This window comes from Cantharellus anzutake, assembly GCF_015039405.1.
Source record: "Cantharellus anzutake strain C23 chromosome Unknown EI90scaffold_25, whole genome shotgun sequence".
Lineage (NCBI taxonomy): Eukaryota > Fungi > Basidiomycota > Agaricomycetes > Cantharellales > Hydnaceae > Cantharellus > Cantharellus anzutake.
Genome location: NW_024066975.1, coordinates 512,843 through 530,872, shown reverse-complemented (window position 1 = coordinate 530,872; position 18,030 = coordinate 512,843). Strand labels below are relative to the sequence as shown.

General features: G+C 49.0%; 8 protein-coding genes across 8 annotated transcripts; 2 read left to right on the top strand and 6 right to left on the bottom strand.

The window, feature by feature from the left end:
• Window positions 1-592: 592 nt before the first annotated feature.
• EI90DRAFT_3059481 (uncharacterized protein) lies at window positions 593-2,359 on the top strand. Its single transcript, XM_039060439.1, has 2 exons — window positions 593-1,855; window positions 1,907-2,359. The coding sequence occupies exons 1-2, from the start codon at window positions 614-616 to the stop codon at window positions 2,234-2,236; spliced, it is 1,572 nt and encodes a 523-aa protein (XP_038915754.1). The 5' UTR covers window positions 593-613; the 3' UTR covers window positions 2,237-2,359.
• A 695-nt stretch (window positions 2,360-3,054) lies between these two features.
• EI90DRAFT_2921172 (kinase-like domain-containing protein) lies at window positions 3,055-4,070 on the bottom strand (the record flags this gene model as incomplete). The annotated part of the gene is made up of 4 exons (XM_039054768.1): window positions 3,055-3,251; window positions 3,302-3,376; window positions 3,433-3,712; window positions 3,789-4,070. Coding segments are annotated over 4 exons (834 nt in total), but the record flags the coding sequence as incomplete, so codon positions are not given.
• Window positions 4,071-4,914: 844 nt separating this feature from the next.
• On the bottom strand, window positions 4,915-6,765 carry EI90DRAFT_1102105 (uncharacterized protein). The gene is made up of 9 exons (XM_039051499.1): window positions 6,489-6,765; window positions 6,302-6,440; window positions 6,162-6,240; window positions 5,801-6,098; window positions 5,683-5,740; window positions 5,512-5,624; window positions 5,360-5,454; window positions 5,207-5,294; window positions 4,915-5,140 (listed from the first exon to the last, which is right to left on the bottom strand). The coding sequence occupies exons 1-8, from the start codon at window positions 6,503-6,505 to the stop codon at window positions 5,275-5,277; spliced, it is 819 nt and encodes a 272-aa protein (XP_038915752.1). The 5' UTR covers window positions 6,506-6,765; the 3' UTR covers window positions 4,915-5,140; window positions 5,207-5,274.
• Window positions 6,766-6,846: 81 nt separating this feature from the next.
• On the top strand, window positions 6,847-11,932 carry EI90DRAFT_3059468 (uncharacterized protein). The gene is made up of 11 exons (XM_039060438.1): window positions 6,847-7,197; window positions 7,257-7,402; window positions 7,459-7,609; window positions 7,664-8,128; window positions 8,224-8,443; window positions 8,494-9,254; window positions 9,306-9,579; window positions 10,290-11,021; window positions 11,377-11,627; window positions 11,662-11,692; window positions 11,778-11,932. The coding sequence occupies exons 1-9, from the start codon at window positions 7,027-7,029 to the stop codon at window positions 11,625-11,627; spliced, it is 3,171 nt and encodes a 1,056-aa protein (XP_038915751.1). The 5' UTR covers window positions 6,847-7,026; the 3' UTR covers window positions 11,662-11,692; window positions 11,778-11,932.
• A 1,272-nt stretch (window positions 11,933-13,204) lies between these two features.
• On the bottom strand, window positions 13,205-15,525 carry EI90DRAFT_3059462 (uncharacterized protein). The gene is made up of 11 exons (XM_039060437.1): window positions 15,393-15,525; window positions 15,204-15,346; window positions 15,040-15,148; window positions 14,971-15,003; window positions 14,600-14,827; window positions 14,429-14,579; window positions 14,296-14,371; window positions 14,110-14,245; window positions 14,014-14,071; window positions 13,526-13,958; window positions 13,205-13,484 (listed from the first exon to the last, which is right to left on the bottom strand). The coding sequence occupies exons 2-11, from the start codon at window positions 15,220-15,222 to the stop codon at window positions 13,336-13,338; spliced, it is 1,392 nt and encodes a 463-aa protein (XP_038915750.1). The 5' UTR covers window positions 15,223-15,346; window positions 15,393-15,525; the 3' UTR covers window positions 13,205-13,335.
• Window positions 15,228-16,147, bottom strand: EI90DRAFT_1102058 (uncharacterized protein). Its single transcript, XM_039051498.1, has 2 exons — window positions 16,118-16,147; window positions 15,228-16,056 (listed from the first exon to the last, which is right to left on the bottom strand). The coding sequence occupies exon 2, from the start codon at window positions 15,990-15,992 to the stop codon at window positions 15,312-15,314; it is 681 nt and encodes a 226-aa protein (XP_038915749.1). The 5' UTR covers window positions 15,993-16,056; window positions 16,118-16,147; the 3' UTR covers window positions 15,228-15,311.
• Window positions 16,148-16,592: 445 nt separating this feature from the next.
• Window positions 16,593-16,957, bottom strand: EI90DRAFT_1102051 (uncharacterized protein). The gene has a single exon (XM_039051497.1). The coding sequence runs from the start codon at window positions 16,904-16,906 to the stop codon at window positions 16,697-16,699; it is 210 nt and encodes a 69-aa protein (XP_038915748.1). The 5' UTR covers window positions 16,907-16,957; the 3' UTR covers window positions 16,593-16,696.
• Window positions 16,958-17,049: 92 nt separating this feature from the next.
• Window positions 17,050-17,988, bottom strand: EI90DRAFT_3059449 (uncharacterized protein; the record flags this gene model as incomplete). The annotated part of the gene is made up of 4 exons (XM_039060436.1): window positions 17,050-17,136; window positions 17,205-17,414; window positions 17,484-17,795; window positions 17,865-17,988. Coding segments are annotated over 3 exons (609 nt in total), but the record flags the coding sequence as incomplete, so codon positions are not given.
• Between the last annotated feature and the right edge of the window lie 42 nt (window positions 17,989-18,030).

Genomic DNA, 18,030 nt, shown 5'->3' with positions numbered 1-18,030 from the left:
CGCCCAAAGAAAACTGAACCTCATCCCCCCCAACGAAATCTCCGCAAGGAGATTCGTTTTACTGTGGAATCGGTGTCCTTCGATAGGAGCATTTGAAATATTTGATGAAGGGATCTGACAGACTCGTGTTAGAAGCACTAGCTGCTTATGTTCTGAGGGGTTGATTAGGAAATAGTCTTTGCGGTCGGCGTCGAAACGATAGCAGATGATTAATGGAAGAGAGAGGAACCTTCGACCGGAGGGTCGATAGTGTCGACGCAACACTTGCGATCGAATGTCTAGACGCGAGGATTATTCTGTCGGAGTCAAAACTCGCCATGGAGGACGAGATTGAGAGGGGCCTCAATTGTTGGAGGGACAAGGCGTCCACGTGCATGGGATTGGGTCTGCAACTACCTTCGGCTGTCTATTCCAGTAGTGACTGGGACCAAAGAAGGCTAACATATGTCTTGGCGCGCATCTACGCCTGATTCTGACCAATAAGTGGATGAAGCTTAGAAGTAGTTCCATTTAAGGAAAAGGACCCCCTGTAATTCATTTGAACAGAATGTTTACGCGTTCAAAGTGACTTCCTCCGAATTATTGGTGAACCGCGTCCCAGGTGCTCTGGGCCATGGAGATAACTACCATCCCATACGAGATACTCTCCCTTATTTTCGAGTTTGCTGTCTGGTCTGATCCATTTCCCTCCTTTCCGTCAATGCTGCCGCCTGTACACGGGACATCTCGATCTGGTTCATCCATAGACCGGTATGACCCTGAGCTTCGTATCACTATCGGGCTGGTATGCAAGAGGTGGAAGAGTGTGCGCGATGCATCTCCAAGGTTATGGAGTCGCATTACTGTTGTATATGACCGCATTGGTAAGGCACCGACGCAGACACTGCGCTGGCTCTTAGCGCGCTCAGGCGCGCTTCCTTTGGATGTATGGCTTTCCAGTGCATCCTCGGAGCGTTCTATTGACACGCCTGGGGATTCGACGGTTCGCTCCTTCGTCAGGCTCAGTCAGGCGCTTACGCAGGTCATCAACGTCCTGCAACACTCGATACCTAGATGGAGATCGCTACACCTTAATCCACGATCGCGCTCGGAGGCTTATGTCTCCTTTGTTCGATTCAAGCAACCCGCTTTACGTCTGACAGAGCTCACTATGTCTGCCCAAGACGCTGGTGGCACTGTCCAAAGCCTCACAACTTTACACGGCGATGGAACATTCCCAGTACCTACCATTTTCAATAATCAGACACCCGAGTTACGTTCCGTTTCCATTGAGCCCCTCGCTTTCAGCATCGACAGCCAGTTCATCAAGAATTTGCACGACATTCGCCTTAGCCGGGGATGGACAACGCTCAGTAGACTTCTTGACGTTTTACGGTCAAATCCCAATCTCGAAACCCTAGTGATCATCATGGTGGAGTTCGAAGATGTCCTTAGTACTTCGAATTCTCAAATCTCCCTAGAAACGAAACAGGAGGCACTCACACTCCCGGCTTTGCACACAATGCGACTCGACTTGACAAGAAAGGAAATGACAAGATTATTAGAGTCTTTAACACTCCCTTCTCTGGAATCACTATCTTTGTGCCGGAGCGAGGAGGGTAATGCGTCAGAGACGCCAGCGAACGATGGTGTTACTGCGACCAGTACACTTCTTCGCGTCATCGGCGATCAGCGACGGAAGCAGAAGATGCCTCTTACGTCGTTTTCATTCACATACGGGTCAGTCTGGGAAACGAATGCGACGCAGGGCGAGGAGGGTACGGATGCGGCATTGGTTGATTTGTTATCTGCTTGCGGATCCTTGGAATCACTGGAGGTGCACAATTACTCTCATTACCACTCTACCCTTCTCGATGTGAGTATATTCCGCCATCTCTCTATGAAAGCCGTTCTTAGACTCCTCCAGGAACTGACACGTAAGAATGGTGATATTCCCCTGATCTGTCCATCATTGTCGAGTTTACACATCAGTCGTTGTGAGGGTCAACAACGACATGCCGTCAGGCGCTTTGTCGAGTCGAGGCTGATTAATAAGCAGGTAGAAGAGCCAGGAGACCCGAGCCTAGGGCACGTCAGAAGTTGCACGCTCAACTCTCTTGTCATCGAGGCTAGCCATGACAAAGTCGTATGTGGTTCGGAGGATATTCGGTGGATTCAGCAGCATGTGCCACATTTTCAGGTCGAACAGTTTGGATTATTGGTTCATCGGCGTATTGTCCTCGAAGACGATTTTTAGAAGGCAGTGCATTGGATTATGGATTAGATTATACTGGATGGCTAAGATAGAACGTTTTAGGATTGTTAGGAAGTCATCGTGAAATATAATTAGGAAAGGAGAGCAGCGCCTTTGATGCTTTGGGCAAAACGTTTGAACACGCTCTTTGTGGATGAGCCTCTAGACTCATTCCCTGCCGGCATGCATGGACCTGAGGCTCCGATCCCGGCGCCGTCGGGGCGAGGAGCTATAGGAAAGGACGGTTCGAGCATCATTAGTTCTGGGCCATTGGCAATTTTTCTGGGCGGTTCCAATGCGCAGCCGAGATCAACCTCTGTTGAAAGCAGGGATGTAACAATAGCAGCCGTGTCCTGATTTGCAGGCTGCTCGGGAGTTTGTAGTATGACTGACGTGAGAGATGACACTGAAGGAACGTAAGACCCTCCCGGTTGCGAGGGTGATAACGGTGGAGGGCGCAGTGAGGAGTGAGATCTGCCATAACAGCTTGGATATGTAGGTGCTGGGGGAACAAGAAGAGTGTGGTCCATTATAGCATGGGGGGGAAAGGTTGGTGAGGGACATTTCGTTCCCATGGGTTGTTGCCCAGTTCCAGCGGCGGCAAGGATTGCAGGGTCAAGGACAGCTTGAAGGTAAGGATGATTTCTCGGTGAAAGGTTTGGGGAAGGGAGTATACATTTGCGGTCACGCTGCATTTTGACGAACTTGAGAATGCTTCTCGACTGATCTTGATGGGTTACGAGGTAATCACAATATCGTCGTCTTAAATTGACAGCTTCTGTTGTGGTGACGAAAAAACGACCCATGCTGACGAGAGAGTCTCGAAACTCTTGTAAGGTCAGTCGCTGTTCAGGATTATGCTGAAAAACGCCGGTAAGTAATCTGTGAGCCTCGATGGTAATGTTGCGACTCCTAAGGAAGTAGCTACTGCGATCGGCAAGGTATCCGAAGAAATGAGCGTCGTTGATCGATGCTTTCTGCCATGGCTTTTCGTGAAACATTAATATGTGAAAGAGGACTGTTGAGGCGTCAGAAAGTGGGTAGAAGCACGACGTCGCGAACCCTCACTTCCAAGTGACCATACATCGGATGGACCATTCATGTACGGCTCGTAGTTACGACTCATGTGCTCTCCAAGACACTCTGGAAGTGTTAAATAGTTCGGTCAATGGCCTGTAGTAGACATTGTTTGCACTTACCCGGGCTCATAAACTCGACCGTCCCATCGCGAGGCTTATGAGACAGGGGATGTTTCATGGCCAATCCAAAGTCCGATAAATAAATTTGACTTCGAGTTCCGTCCAGTAAGATATTTTCGGGTTTCAGGTCTCGATGGAAGATGTTTCGAGCATGACATCGAATGATCACGTCGATGAGCTGAATCATTAGGTCCCTCTTGCGAGCGAAGGTGGATAGACAAAGAGGGTTGCCTCGTAGAGTGCATATCCAGTCGCAAAGGTTCCCTCCACATGCCATATCCTTCATCATCAGGAAAAATCAATCCGTCACGTCAGCGTTTATGGAGTATTATTATTTCGGGACTGCATGTGCGAACCATGATGATATAGGTGTACGACCCGTCCTTAACAGAGCATCGCATGGTGATTACGGATGGATCAGCCGACATGCACCAGTGTAGGAAAATCTCATCTTTGAGTCTCCAATACTGCCGACCGTTTCGATCGTGGGGGACAACCTTGACGGCAACCGTCGATGACGTAGGCAGAAATTTTGCCCGATATACAGCGCCGAAACCGCCCTTCCCAATACAGGATTCGAGTAAGATGATCCCATCTACGAGTTTCCCTGAAAGTTCCGTCGGAGGTAAACCGTGCATATCAGACAGGTCACCCGAGTCGAGGAGACGAGGGTGAGGGTAATGTGTCCCATGTTATAAGTGTGGAGCATACTTATAAGCTGTTTTGGCTGGTGTAAAATGTTTGGAAGTAGCGCGGTTATGCCTCAGTAGTGTCTTATGTCGCAAGTCTTGATCGTGTTTCAGCCAATGCAAGTGTGAACCATTGCAAGTACTGCCAATTAGTTTATTTCGCGAATCCAGTTAGAATCTGGGAATGACAAGTCCCATCCACAGCAACAGCTCCCCGTCCCCATCGAGAGGCACACGAAGTGGGTCTCTTCCAACGAATTTAAGATTACTGCATGCATTAGAAGATGTAATGCGTGAGGCCTTCCGAATCGAGCTTAATGACATGAATCAGAATCAAGATCTCGGCCACCCGCCCCAACTCGTGAATGAAGTTTTGGAACAATTCAAAACCACTTCGAGTCTAGACATAGCGCACGCGCGACGCATCCTGGAGCATGGGACAAACTACAGACTCTACAGCTCCCGTGCAAATTGGAGGTCCGCGAAGGAGAAAGCATAAAGGAGAACACCCGCCGTTTGCAACAAGGGATCTAGCCGCCAGAGCTTCCATATGAACTAGTCCATTAAGCGGCACCTTCCAGACAGTGACCAGACAAACGGTGAAACTTGTGAGTCAAAATGACAGCGACGGGAAGGCGAGAACGAGGTGTAATTGGATCAGTCATGTAGACTCAAGCCTTGTGGATCCATCAATGCCCGTTAAACCTACGGCACATTAAGAACAACGCAGCGCCAACCGTCACGTTCGATAAACGGGTCTACGTTACACCCAATGAGTAATCCTCCATCTCTTCTCAAGTTTCCCAACCCCTGTGGCCAACGTCTCACATCCGATTTGCTACCCGAAGAACAGATCCACGAAGTAATATTCCGACAGCTCCCAACACAATGTCTCCGAGGTTCTGAGCTTCCAGTAGAAGGGACTACTGATTCCACCTCAGCTTGCGCCGGCATCAAACTGGTGGATGGCAATCCTGCAACGAAATGTACGTTATGGACGAACCGAACTACAATAGCAGCTAAAATTGAATCATAAGTCATGACTAGCAGCAACTCCAAAATTAAGGGATAGTAGCCAGACTCACCAGACTGACCCACTTCATGATTAGATATCAGATGCTAAGTGGCACTGCTGCGGTCTTGACCGAAGTGTCTACGCAGGCGGTTCCAGGCCTAAATCGACCTGCGCATCAGCAGACACGCGATGGACAGGAGTGCCAGTCAGAGCGCCAACGCACCAAACTTCTTGAGCTTGAGATTGTACTTCTGAACGCGGCTGGCAACTTGCCGCCCAGTTCGAACACCACCCATAGCCTTGCTGATCTTTATCCAGCTGGCCACGTGGGACGTGAGAAAGCAGTCCTAAGATCAGGATTAAATCGCCACGAACCGCTGCTTTTCCGTTGATGGGATCTCGAGGAGGCATTTCTCCAGTAATCTCTGCTCTTCAGCTGTCCAAGGGACATTAAATAGTTCCGCCTTGGGCTTGGCTGACCGATTTAACTAATGGAAGCGGGATGCGTAAATATATCTGATCTCTAGTGCAATGCAACAAACGAACCCTGTTCATATCTGTTTGAGGCGGCGGAGTGGATGATGCAGAAGCTTCGTCATGGAGCCTATGGGAAATGAAATGTTCTCGCATTAGCGCAACACTCTTCGTGATTCTGAAAACGCACGTTTGGTTATCGTCAGACTTAGATTCTGGATTTCTTTGGGGGGATGCCGAAATATCGTCGTCTGAGGGAAGCTCTTCTAAACATCTTTTCCGTCTCTTGATCCTCTGTGGCAATGCAATGTGTGGAGTGTCTTCCTGTTCCACGGGGCACGGCTCGAGACCAAGCGCATTGATACGGGACCGATACTCTTCCAATATTGGAGTAGCTTGGCGGCGGAAGGAAGATTCGGAACAAGTACTGTGAGGCTCGGAATGGAAGTGAAGCGGAGGAATGTTCATTTGGTGAAGGATCGCAGGATCTGGGCGCGTTGACTCAGGTTTGTTGCCAAGGCATTTGTGGGCTCCAAAGAAAACCGGCGCACCTGCACGTTTGTACAGCGACCAGTCAATATAATCAGGCTCACGTTTACCATATTCCTGGTCAGTGCGAAACTCTTCTAGCTATGTTTCCGCCGAATGTAAGCAAAATATGCCACCGCCAACAGCAATCAACAGTGCCGACCTCCTTGCCAAGATTTCCAATAAATGCTCGAGGATTTTCTAGCGCTCGCTGTTTGAGCAATTCCAACCTTTTGATCTGCAAGCGCGCTTGGGCAGCACTCTCAATTTGTGTCTCGATGAATTCTTCTAATGACTCAAGTCTAGAAGAAGCTTCAGTTAACAGAAACACCTCTTCTTAATGTACTTGCGTTTTCGAAAGTGACATCCATGCGTCCAGAAGTTGGCCCAAGAAAGCACGGGTCACGTGGCAAATGCAGTTGTGTCGGAAAAAATCTTCGGAAAATTGCGTACATATTATGTAAACGCGCGTGGTGGCGCGTCACATTACCCTGGACGAGGGCCGAGGGTACTTGAGTGCGCGATGGGGGGCGATCGGCCTAGTCCGGCTTGAGACGGCGCTAGCTTCGCGGTCAAATGAGACACGTGACTTCGGGGACGCTGACCGATGGTTCGCATTCCTAATCACACTCATTCTGCTTCCAGTTCTAGGTGACCTGGTGCTGGTTTTCGCTGAGTAGACATAGACGAGCCAGATCATCATCGTCCCGATCACTTAACCAGTCCAGGTCAGGCTGCCGCGCGCGCCAGAATTCGCATTAGATTCAGGGTCAGAAGTTCGTCGACTAAATGCTTCTCGTCAACTTCCATAATCGTACAAGGGCCTCGTGGCTCTGAGCACACGTGTATTCCCAGAGCTCTCCTCCATCATCTCATCCGTTATCGACCATGTCGTTGCGGCAAAAGGCTGAAGCTCTCAGGCAAACGATCGATGATCTCCTCGTAGCGGGAGGTGACATAGCGGTTCCGATCCTCAGAGTCGTCAATGCTACGGCTAATTGGTGTCCCCCTCTAAAGATGGCGACTGGTGGTGCACTCTCCATCCTCGATGAGGTTAAGGTTGGCAATGATTTGTGCTTGGCCATGAATGAAAGCTCACACTAGTTTGCGCCACGTAGAAGTTCAAGGAGAACGAGAAGGAATGGGCTGATTTTGGTCAATACGTAGTGGACATGGTGGCCGAGGTGATTTTAGCCATAGAATCCTATGATACGTCAGCAGAGGAGGCAAAGCCGTGGGTGGAAAATGCAAACAAGCTTGGTGGGTGAGTTGTATTTGTATTTGATGCTCTTTGATATCGTGACTTACATGAAGTCTCAGCGCGCTACAGAAGGTTAAGTCCGAAATCGAACGAAGATTGAAAAAAATCGAGAGACGAGCGACTTTCATAAATACATTGTCCTACTTGAAAGACCCAGGAAGGATCGATGGTCTAAAGAAGGATTTTGACAAATCATTGGCATTGTTTCAGGTAGCTTTCTCCACAATACCGTTCCATAGCCATTCTGATTTTCGGGTGATGCAGCTCAGGACGAATTTAATAACTAGCTCCAAATTAGCGGCCATAGAACGTCGTCAACAGGACGACAAAATTCTCGATAGTCTCCGATACCCTCATGTCGCCCACGATGATTCCACTCAGGCATGCCTAAAAGATACTAGGGTTGATCTCCTAGAGCGTATCATGACATGGTGTCACAACACACGGGACAGCGAGAACCGGCTAATGCTGTTGACTGCTGTTGCTGGCGCTGGCAAGACTGCAATTGCACTCACGATAGCAGAGAGATGTGCCAGTGACGAGGATGTTACCCTATTATTACACTACTTCTTTAAAGAGGGCGAACGGTCGCGGCCCGATTTTGTATTCAGCGGCATAGCTCGAGCGCTTGCAGACCATGATCCTGTTTACCGCACTTTCATTACCTCTGCTCTTCGGAAAGACCCTAGTCTCTCAACAACTTCATTTACAATGCAATTCAAGAAATTGGTCGCTCTGGCTCTTCTCCACAAACCTCCGCCTTATGATCATCTATGATGATCATCCTCGACGCATTGGATGAATGTGATAAAGAAGTGTTCGAGTCCCTTGCCGAAATTCTTGGGGAGGAAGTGCCCAAGCTACCATCTTCTGTAAAATTCTTTCTCACATCGAGACAATTTGATCTCGTGAATCGCTACCTCTCCCCCGATTACCCAATCTATCGCCTCACTATCAATCTCTCGGACGAGACAAATGTGCAAGACTGTGCTAAATACATATGCTTCCAGCTGCAAAAGCTAAAGAAATTGCATCGGGATTATGGTTTAATCTTCGGGACGAGGATAAAACGGTACAGGAGATCTTGGGACGAGCAAACGGCCTGTTTATTTGGATCAGCACCATCTTTCGCTACATGAAGATGGCGAACAAGGATCCTATGAGGACACTAGAGAGCCTACTTGACACAGGTGCTAAACGACCTGATGTCCCTGCTGAGAAGATGATGGATGACTTGTATACAAGTATCTTGAAGAAGTGTGCTTGGGACGACGAAGATTTTGCGGATGATTACCCAATCATGATGGGAGCGATCTTCCTTGCACAGCAGCCTCTATCGATCACAGCCTGGGATGCAATTTTGTCGCCTTCCCTCAAGTCTTCTGTGCGATATATGTTGGCTGAACTTGCTCCTCTCCTCTCAGGAGTTGAAGATTCTCACATTCCGATTCGCATCTTACACCAATCTCTCCGAGACTTTGTTGTTGATCGGATCGATTCCCAAACGATCAGCTCTTGTTGCAGTCCAGTAAATGTGGGAACAGAAAATGCCAGGGTTGCCCTGCGATGCACCGAGATTCTGAACGAGGAACTCTGCTCTATAAAGGGCTTAGGACTGATTGAAAACTTGTCCAAAAGCGATGAAATGCCACCTATTGCTCCAAAGGAGTTGTCTGAGCACTTTCAATATGCATGTCGCTACATTGTTCATCATCTCAGTGGGGTCCAGGAACCATCACAGCAGCTTTCTGGATCAGTTGGCATGTTTCTAAGTCAGCAGGCGACTCGCTGGGTGGAAGTCTGTGTGAGAATGGGAAGCTATGTCAGTATTTTGTCACTCCCTGAGTGGGCTAAGGTATGGGTTATCGGTAAATTGTGTTGATGAAACTACCTCATGATCTTCCAGTTGGCTGTTGATCATAGGTCAAAAGGCTCTGTCAGCATGCTGGCTAATGCACTTGCCGAGCTTCCATGGAATTTGATATTTCTTTCAAGATTCCAGGAGGCATGTGAGGCAGCGAATGATTCCGTTGTACTTTGCCGTTACCTTTTTTCCGTGGACTCAGGTTTCTACACCGCACATTTAGCCAGGTCACTCAACAGTCTATATTTTGCTCTTTCCAACATTGGACAACACTCGGAGGCACTCCCATTTGTTGAAGAAAGCATCAAACTCTACCGTCAGCTAGTTGACATTCACCCAGGATCACACACCTGGGAATTGGCCGGGACACTCAACAATTTATATTTGGCTCTTTCCCTTCTCGGACGGCACTCGGAGGCGCTCCCATTCATCGAAGAAAGCATCAAACTCTTCCGCAGCTAGTTGCTGTTCACCCAGGATCATACACCCCAGGATTGGCCATGTCACTCAGCAGTCTATATTTGGCTCTTTCCAATCTCGGACGGCACTCGGAGGCACTCCATTCATCGAAGAAAGCGTCAAACTCCGCGACAACTAGTTGCTGTTCACCCAGGATCATACACCCTTGATCTGGCCATGTCACTCAGCAATCTATGGACTGCTCTTTCCAAACTCGGACGGCACTCGGAGGCGCTCCCATTTATTGAGGAAAGCGTGAAACTCCGCCGACAGCTAATTACCATACACCCAGTATCATATACCCCGCATTTGGCGAAGTCACTCAACAATTTATATTTGGCTCTTTCCGATCTCGGACGGCACTCGGAGGCACTCCCATTCATCGAAGAAAGTGTCAAATTCTTCCGCCAGCTAATTGCCATTCACCCTGGATCATACACCCCAGATCTGGCCATGTCACTCAGCAACCTATATTTGCTCTTTCCAATCTCGGACGGGACTCGGAGGCGCTCCCATTCATCGAAGAAAGTGTCAAATTCTGCCGCCAGCTAGTTGCTGTTCACTCAGGATCATACACCCAGCATTTGGCCACATCACTCAGCAATCTACATAAAGCTCTTTCTAAACTCGGACGGCACTCGGAGGCACTCCCATTCATCAAAGAAAGTGTTAAGCTCCGCCGACAGCTAGTTGCTGTGCACCCAGGATCATATACCCCGGTGTTGGCCATGTCACTCAGCAGTCTATATTCAGCTCTTTCTGATCTCGGACAGCACTCGGAGGCCCTCCCATTCATCAAAGAGAGCGTCAAACTCTACCACCAGCTAGTTGCCATTCATCCAGGATCATACACCCCGGATTTGGCCAATTCACTCAACAATTTATATTTGGCTCTTTCCAATCTCGGATGGCACTCGGAGGCGCTCCCATTCATTGAGGAAAGCGTCAAATTCTGCCACCAGTTAGCTGCTGTTCACCCAGGATCATACACCCCGGATTTGGCCATGTCACTCAGCAATCTATGTACGGCTTTTTCCAAACTCGGACACCACTCGGAGGCGCTCCCATTCATTGAAGAAAGTGTCAAACTCTGCCGACAGCTGGTTGCTGTTAACCCAGGATCATACACCCCATATTTGGCCTCATCACTCAACAATCTATATTTGGCTCTTTCCAATCTCGGACGGCACTCGGAGGCGCTCCCATTCATCGAAGAAAGTGTCAAATTCTACCGCCAGCTAGTTACCATCCACCCAGGATCATACACCCCAAAGTTGGCCATATCACTCAGCAATCTATGTACAGCTCTTTCCAAACTCGACAGCACTCGGAGGCACTCCCATTCATCGAAGAAAGTGTCAAATTCTGCCGCCAGCTAGTTACCATTCACCCGGAATCATACACCCCAGACTTGGCCCGGTCACTCAATAATCTATATTTGGCCTTTCCAAACTTGGACGGCACTCGGAGGCGCTCCCATTCATCAAAGAAAGCGTCAAACTCCACCGCCAGCTAGTTGTCGTTCACCCAGGATCATACACCCCGAATTTGGCCGGGTCACTTAACAATCTATGTATTGCTCTTTCCAACCTCGGGCAGCACTCGGAGGCGCTCCCATTCATCGAAGAAAGTGTCAAATTCTACCGCCAGCTAGTTGCCGTTCACCCGGGATCATACACCCCGGGTTTGGCCTCGTCACTCAACAATCTATGTTTGGCTCTTTCCAAGCTGGGACGGCATTCAGAGGCGCTCCCATTCATTGAAGAATGTGTCAAACTCCGTCGCCAGCTAGTTGCTGTTAACCCAGGAGCATACACCCCAAGATTGGCCAAGTCACTCAAGCATCTACGTAATGCTCTTTCCAATCTCGACCGTCATTCCGAGGCACAAATGGTCCACATTTAAGTGTGCTCTCCATATCTCGCTTTTGCTACCTGCACATATGGTGGGCAAGCTTGAATTGGATGTTCAGATCAGGGACACCAACAAATTCAATTCTTCTGATTGAAAACTAATCAATAATATACACGGAATTCACTGGCTGCTACACCCGTAAAATCACAGTCGCATCATGATCTTACAATTCCTGAATACACATTCCTTTCTCTGGCACATTTTTCCTCTCGTCGCTCATCACTGATGTACTGGTCCAAGTTTCTGCATTCCACCACAAGCGGTGACTCCCGTTGCGGTTTGGGTGGATGATGACTTGGGGATATCCAACTCCAATACGGAAGACTACAACAAGCTTGATTTGGTAGTACTATTATTCTTGTCGAATCGACTTTGTAATGGAGCGCAAAGTCCGAAGTGTGCGATATCAATGGACGCCAACGGTGGCATCGACTTGGCGCAGTCCCCTTCTGCACCCTTCGGAGAGTCTGTCGCTTTCTCTGGTTCAATCCTCCAACCTCTTTGTCGTTTGGTTCCGGGCCACCCGTACTATCGTCCACACTTCTTCGTTGGAGTTTTTGGTTTTTATCTTTGTGATCGGGGACTCCACTTCCAGAGGAGGCGGAGCACTCCTAGTGACGTACTGGACGGATCTGGCTCGGTTCCTCCTTCCAAGTCCTCCCGTAACAATAATATCGCCTCCCTCTGCACACCCCGCTTCCAATCCAAGGTCTAAGACCCAAGTGACTGGGGGATAGATTGAAGCTTGTCCACTTTTTTTTTTCTCATGAAAGGCGGGATGCATGTTGCAACATGAAACCCCCTTGTCCGCCCCGGCCCATCCTTGCTGCCAGCCACAAGCGTCAAATTTGGCAAGGATTCCTTGCCCGCCAAACCTGCCACTTTGATGTCGAGATGTTCGATCTGATTTGGACATGCAGCAACCTGCCGGTGGGAGCCATGACCTTTCTGCTTGTTCCAATAGAGGCTGGCAACCATCTGCAACGAAGACCCACTCTAGTTGGAGCTCTTGCGGGTAGCATGCAGCTTCTAATCGATGAATTGACCAACCACCCAGCAGCACAGGCATTAAATGCCACCTCGGCGCTGGAAGTCCAATGTTCCAACTCTTGAATCATTTCGATGCAGAAGTTTATGCAGCATCTTCACAAGCAAAATCCGAGAGTGACAATATTATATGGCCGATTGTCATGCATCGAATATATTCGACTGAACGTCGATTACACTATTTGGCCTGTCCAGAAATTAGGCACATTCACATTCGCGGAGGCTATCCGGGCCCTCAGTACATACGGACGGCTCAGTCAGAGTGAATTATGAACTGGAAGATCAGGTTTTAGCTATCGCCATTTCTCGCCACAGGCGTTAGTCGAGCCTGTGAATGCTTGGTCATTCATCATCCTATTCTGTTGGCCCATTTTCCTAAGATTTCTATTGTGTGATAGTACCGACTGCAACATACCGACACGACTGCCCAGACATTAGCATAATTGCAATATGTGGTGTTTCGTCCCCTGCCCGAGTTGAATATTGCGAGGGACAGATTAGAATCCATTCCAGTACACTTGAGGTTGATAGTTCACAACAGTTCAGGGATAATATTAGACGCGAAATAGATGGTAAACGTAAATAGGCGATTATTGCGAAGAATAATTCTGTTGTCAGGCCCGCAATTGGCTAGGGATCCAAACGGTTGGCTCTACCGCAATCGACCCTTCTTTAGCATGAGAGGGTCGCTCGGAGGCGCTTCCAGCATGGACTTCCGCTTCAGTCCGGATCGATCTTGCTGCTGCTGGGAAGCCTGGCCCTGGTTCTGAGCAAGTCTGCTGGTCGGCACAACTACCTCGACTATCATTCTTCCAGCGCTTGATTGTGGCATCAAGTCCTACCTCTCCCAAGATGAGACCCTGCGCTATTAAGAGAAAAGGGCTGACCCACGCTAGAGACCGAAGACGAACAAGAAACTGCGGGATCATCTTCAGCCTTGCGCTTGAGAGGCCGATCGAATTCGGAACCAATAGTCCAGGCATTGGTTTCCCCCCCTGCGTCTTCTCCTTGATCTTCGCTCTCATCCTTCTGACCATCGCGCTTGTCAGTAGTTAATGCCGATTTGAGCAGATCCCTAGTGACTCGTCCCTCCTTCCAATCCCGTTCATAGACGCTCTCCGAGTAGAAGTGATCCTCGCTTCGCCTCCGTTCCATCAGGTCGTGCATGTTCTCGTCTTCTTTGCTATCACTATCCTGTATCTTCTCCCCTGTGACCCTAACTACAAAATGCTCCAGTGATAACGCGCTCATGTTGAGATCCTTAACATCAGCATCCTCATTAATTCTCCTGCTTGAATTTTAGCAGTTGGCGTGCTCCAGTAAATTCTACCCATTCCCATGGTCGAGCCTGGACGGGATCACCTAAGATGAGCCGAGTAGGATTCGAACTGAAGCGGCCCGAGCGTGGAAAAGGTTAGCTGTATACCAATCTGTAGGTCTGTATGGCGAGATGAAAGTGATGTAGGAACGGAGAGATGGTGGGGTCAATGGTGAAAAATCCGAAATCTCAAGACATAAGTCTTGTTCCCCAGCGCCAGGTCTGGGGCCCTTCGTGGTGGGATCTGGATAGAGTTGTCGGTGCAATGCCGAATACAATCCAGTGGGTACTCACTCAGTTGGGAAGCTGTGTCGAGGATAGCGAGGAAAAGGATTGAAGAAGGGGTGAGTCTCATTGTTTCGTGGAACGCCTGGAGATCAGGAAACATGTAAGCACGAGTTAGATCTAGATGAGGTGGCTCGCCTACTTGAACGGTATTGATGAGCATTGCAAAGCGCTTATCCGCTATTTCTCTGGCGATCGGCGTTTTTACGCTCCTGAACACAATCTCGAATTGGAGCATCCGTACGAGCAACAGGACGAGCTGTAACAGATCATTTGTCAGAACTAGTAATGATCTTCCCCCTCTTGAGGAGACCTTTGCGGTCGAATCAACTTTAGCGCTTTCTCAAAACATCTGTGCAGTACATCACTGAATGTGTCAAGCACAGATGGGTCGAGTGTTGGCACGGAGCCAGAGTTGTAGTGTAGTGGCCTGAGCACATTGGGAGGCGGTCGCAGGACCTCCCCTGCTTGACTGTTAATAGAAACAGATGAGGGTGATACGAAATCGTTTAGGAGTTGGGTTAATCGCTTCAACCCTCCTCTCAGGAACTATGGAGGGGTGATTGAGCCGATGGTGAAACAATAGTGAGATGAAGTACCTGCTCCGCATTTTGCCATTGATCCCGCGGAGGATGTCGGCCACCAAGTCCATTTCTTGGACGTCCAGTTGGCGTTCAAGAACACTTGAAAGCCTCAAACTCAGCTTCCGCATTGGGTCTCGTCTCATCGTGAGAGAGCGAGACCGATATTTACTTCAGGGTAAGCTGAAGCTCCACCTTCGCATGGGAGAAGTTCCACGGGGTGATATGACTCATGATCGCCGAAAACATGTAATTGGCGGGGTGTACACGCTCTGAACCTGCTTTGCTTCCCAACATTGGATGGGATTAACAGTTCAAGGGGCAATATAAACTCACAAGGACGGGACGAGACCATGAGAAGTTGGAGAGCTTGTACCAAAGACGAATCTTCCGTTGGTAAAGGTGAGCCACCAGAGAAATAATCGCGAAAAACTTTGTGGATCGTCACGAGACGGCGTGAAGCAGAGACCGGAAATAATTGCTGGAACAGATATCGTGCAGTAACTCGCCACAGGATATCTTAACAGAATCTCCCAGATCGACCGTGGAGCCCAGTTTGGCGAGTCTTGCGATGGCTTGTAACAGAGGCTTGAGGTTTTCCGTCCGACACAAAACGATTCTTTGGCCCAGAAGCCGCTGAGTCGCTCCGAGGTCAATCGCTTTCATCGATGGATCATCGAAGAGCAATAGATCCCGGCAATGGTATTGACTGCAACAACGGATTGAACCGGGGACTCTTAGCTGTCGTTGGAATGGACTTCCACGTTTCACCGCAGAGATGTATGACAACGCGGTCCGTAGAAAGGACGTTAGAGATAACAAGTTGAATGAGGAGCTGGCTCCATGACTGTGCGCTGACGAAGTCGACCATGGTGATTGAATGATCTTATTTCTCCCTCCAAGACCAAGCCATTTTTCAAACCGTTCCTCCATGGGAAGATCGGTGGACTCTGTCAAGCGATTGGCGACGTTGTCGCAAATGAACCGAGCCAATACGTCGACTTGAACGCTCTGCGTGTCCGATTCTGACTCTGGTATGCGCTGTATTTGCGATAAAACCGCCTCCCATAGGTCGCGACACCACCCTGAACTTTGCGCACAGGTCGAAGCCTGCAGTGACAGCATTGTCCATATTTAGCCCATTCAAAAGAGGCTCAAGCCTTTCGTTAGGATCCAAACTTGAAGGCCTCTAGAAGCATAATAAATCGCATAACGGCCACCAGTCACAGATCAGATTAATGGTTACGTACTTGAAGTGGTGCGGAATCATATTCAGAAGCTACAGCAGTCATGCCCCTGTTCGTATCTTTGAGGAATGCGGAAATTGACGCTGCAGAGAGATAATTCCCCATTTCTTTCGCCGACGAGGCGCAATTAAGTAGTGCTTGCCGCTGGGTCTGTTTCGTGTCGGTGAAGCACCATGTTCATGATGCACACGGAACACGTCCAAGATTGACAACTAAAAGGTCCGATACGTTCTTCCTCGGAAGCAGAATTCCCAGCTAGGAGGGAATGTATGAAGAGTCAGTGATCATCGGCTTTGCCGAGGACGGATTATCAAACCTCGGAAAAAGCGGGAAGACACCGCGTTTGACTCAGAATGATGCTGAGCGAGCAAAATGTTTCGACTTGAAAGGATCTTGACCGACGGTGTACTATAGTGGTGAAGAGTATAGGATTTTAGCACGGTAGAAAACTCTAGCTCATGGATGGCATACTTGTTGTAAATATTGGAGGGAGAAGCCACGTATGAACCAATCTCCACTGATCGAAGATGCTAACATTCGTCGGAGGGGAAGCAACGCCCGGTTTATCCAACGCAGCTGGATCTACAAACATTCATACACCGTCAATCCCAGTATGAGACACATCCACACTCGAGCATGAGCACCTGGGTTGAACTCTGGCAATACACGGACCCATTCCTGCTGAAGCTTCAAGATAGTTTCATCATCTTCATGATCAGTGACACCATAGAGCGCTGCCGAACGGGCGTTGCATGTGCCTCGGGATGATGTTAACGGGATAGCCCGCAGCATTACTGCAAGATGAGACGGTCTATCCGCTCTATGTAAGCTATCACCCCTGGCGATAATTCTCTGCACGAGCTTCGTAAACGAGACAAGGTCCCTTCGGACAAGCTCCCCGTATAAGAACGAAGTGTTGGCCAGGTAATTGATCTCTAGCTATTTCCGACGTGTCCAGCCACGACAACAGGGAATCGTGTACGAATCTTTTCGGATCGGTGTTCTCCTGGGTCCAGTTTGTGCTAGCCAATCCGTAATGTACTACATACTGCAACGTATATCAGGCTGCTCCCCTGATCGAGCCGTGAACACTCCAAGTACGGAGAATATTAAGTTTCCGGGTAAATGTTTGCGACCAAGTCTCGTTTTCTTGTTCTGTACTCAGAAAACGGACTTCGCGAAGGTTGGTAGTTGGGCCGATAGAGTTGAGCATTTGAATATCAACGATGGTGGATCTAAGAGAGGCAGCCGCCCGAGGAAGAGATCTAAAGGTAATAGCATCGTTTCGAGAAGAAATAGACTCGAACGATTTGCATGAAACATTGCTGAGCGTGCGGTAGGAGTTTTAGGGGTTCATCTTTAAGAAGACGCTTAAGATGAGAGTATGTTGATACCACATTTTTGGATGTACGAAGCATTCCGGTCGCAACCTGAAGGATAGCCTCCAGAACCCCTTTATTTCCCGCGAGGTTGTCCTTGAATGGACTAGACTCAATTTCAGAAAGCTTTCCAGGCAGCCTTCAAGGAGAGGCGCAAGAAAGGTGCGATTTTCCGCCAACATCTCAAAGTATTCCTGAACAATGACAGTAGCAAAGCCAAGTTGAGCCAAGTCCACTCCACCGAGAAGCTGGAATAGCCATTTGAGAACCACTTCATGGTCGACAAGTCCCTCCGCAACGTATTCTCGCAATAGCGAGAGCCTGTGCGCACCGCGTCATCGCACGGCCAATTATAGAGGGAAGGAACTCACGCATAGGAGAAGTCGAGCGCGTGATTCTGGGTCCGTCAAACCCTTGAAAGCTCTGACGTATGATGATGCCCGGACGATGCGGTGTATCTCCGATAAGTTTCCTCAAATGGCTTGCAACTAGTTGAATTGGGCGTTGAGCGCATTACATAAAGCATGACAATTACAT

Coding starts and splice junctions, on each gene's coding strand:
- EI90DRAFT_3059481 (XM_039060439.1), top strand. CDS start 614: ATGGAGATAACTACCATCCCATACGAGATACTCTCCCTTATTTTCGAG. Junction 1,856..1,906: donor ACCACTCTACCCTTCTCGAT/GTGAGTATATTC, acceptor AGACTCCTCCAG/GAACTGACACGTAAGAATGG.
- EI90DRAFT_1102105 (XM_039051499.1), bottom strand. Junction 6,241..6,301: donor TTGGAAATCTTGGCAAGGAG/GTCGGCACTGTT, acceptor GCGGAAACATAG/CTAGAAGAGTTTCGCACTGA. Junction 5,625..5,682: donor CTCAAACAGATATGAACAGG/GTTCGTTTGTTG, acceptor CGCTTCCATTAG/TTAAATCGGTCAGCCAAGCC.
- EI90DRAFT_3059468 (XM_039060438.1), top strand. CDS start 7,027: ATGTCGTTGCGGCAAAAGGCTGAAGCTCTCAGGCAAACGATCGATGAT. Junction 8,444..8,493: donor GAAATTGCATCGGGATTATG/GTTTAATCTTCG, acceptor TCTTGGGACGAG/CAAACGGCCTGTTTATTTGG. Junction 9,255..9,305: donor CACTCCCTGAGTGGGCTAAG/GTATGGGTTATC, acceptor ATGATCTTCCAG/TTGGCTGTTGATCATAGGTC.
- EI90DRAFT_3059462 (XM_039060437.1), bottom strand. Junction 15,004..15,039: donor GAGCTTCAGCTTACCCTGAA/GTAAATATCGGT, acceptor CGATGAGACGAG/ACCCAATGCGGAAGCTGAGT. Junction 13,959..14,013: donor AGGCTCGACCATGGGAATGG/GTAGAATTTACT, acceptor AGAATTAATGAG/GATGCTGATGTTAAGGATCT.
- EI90DRAFT_1102058 (XM_039051498.1), bottom strand. CDS start 15,992: ATGCTGTCACTGCAGGCTTCGACCTGTGCGCAAAGTTCAGGGTGGTGT.
- EI90DRAFT_1102051 (XM_039051497.1), bottom strand. CDS start 16,906: ATGCTGCGGGCTATCCCGTTAACATCATCCCGAGGCACATGCAACGCC.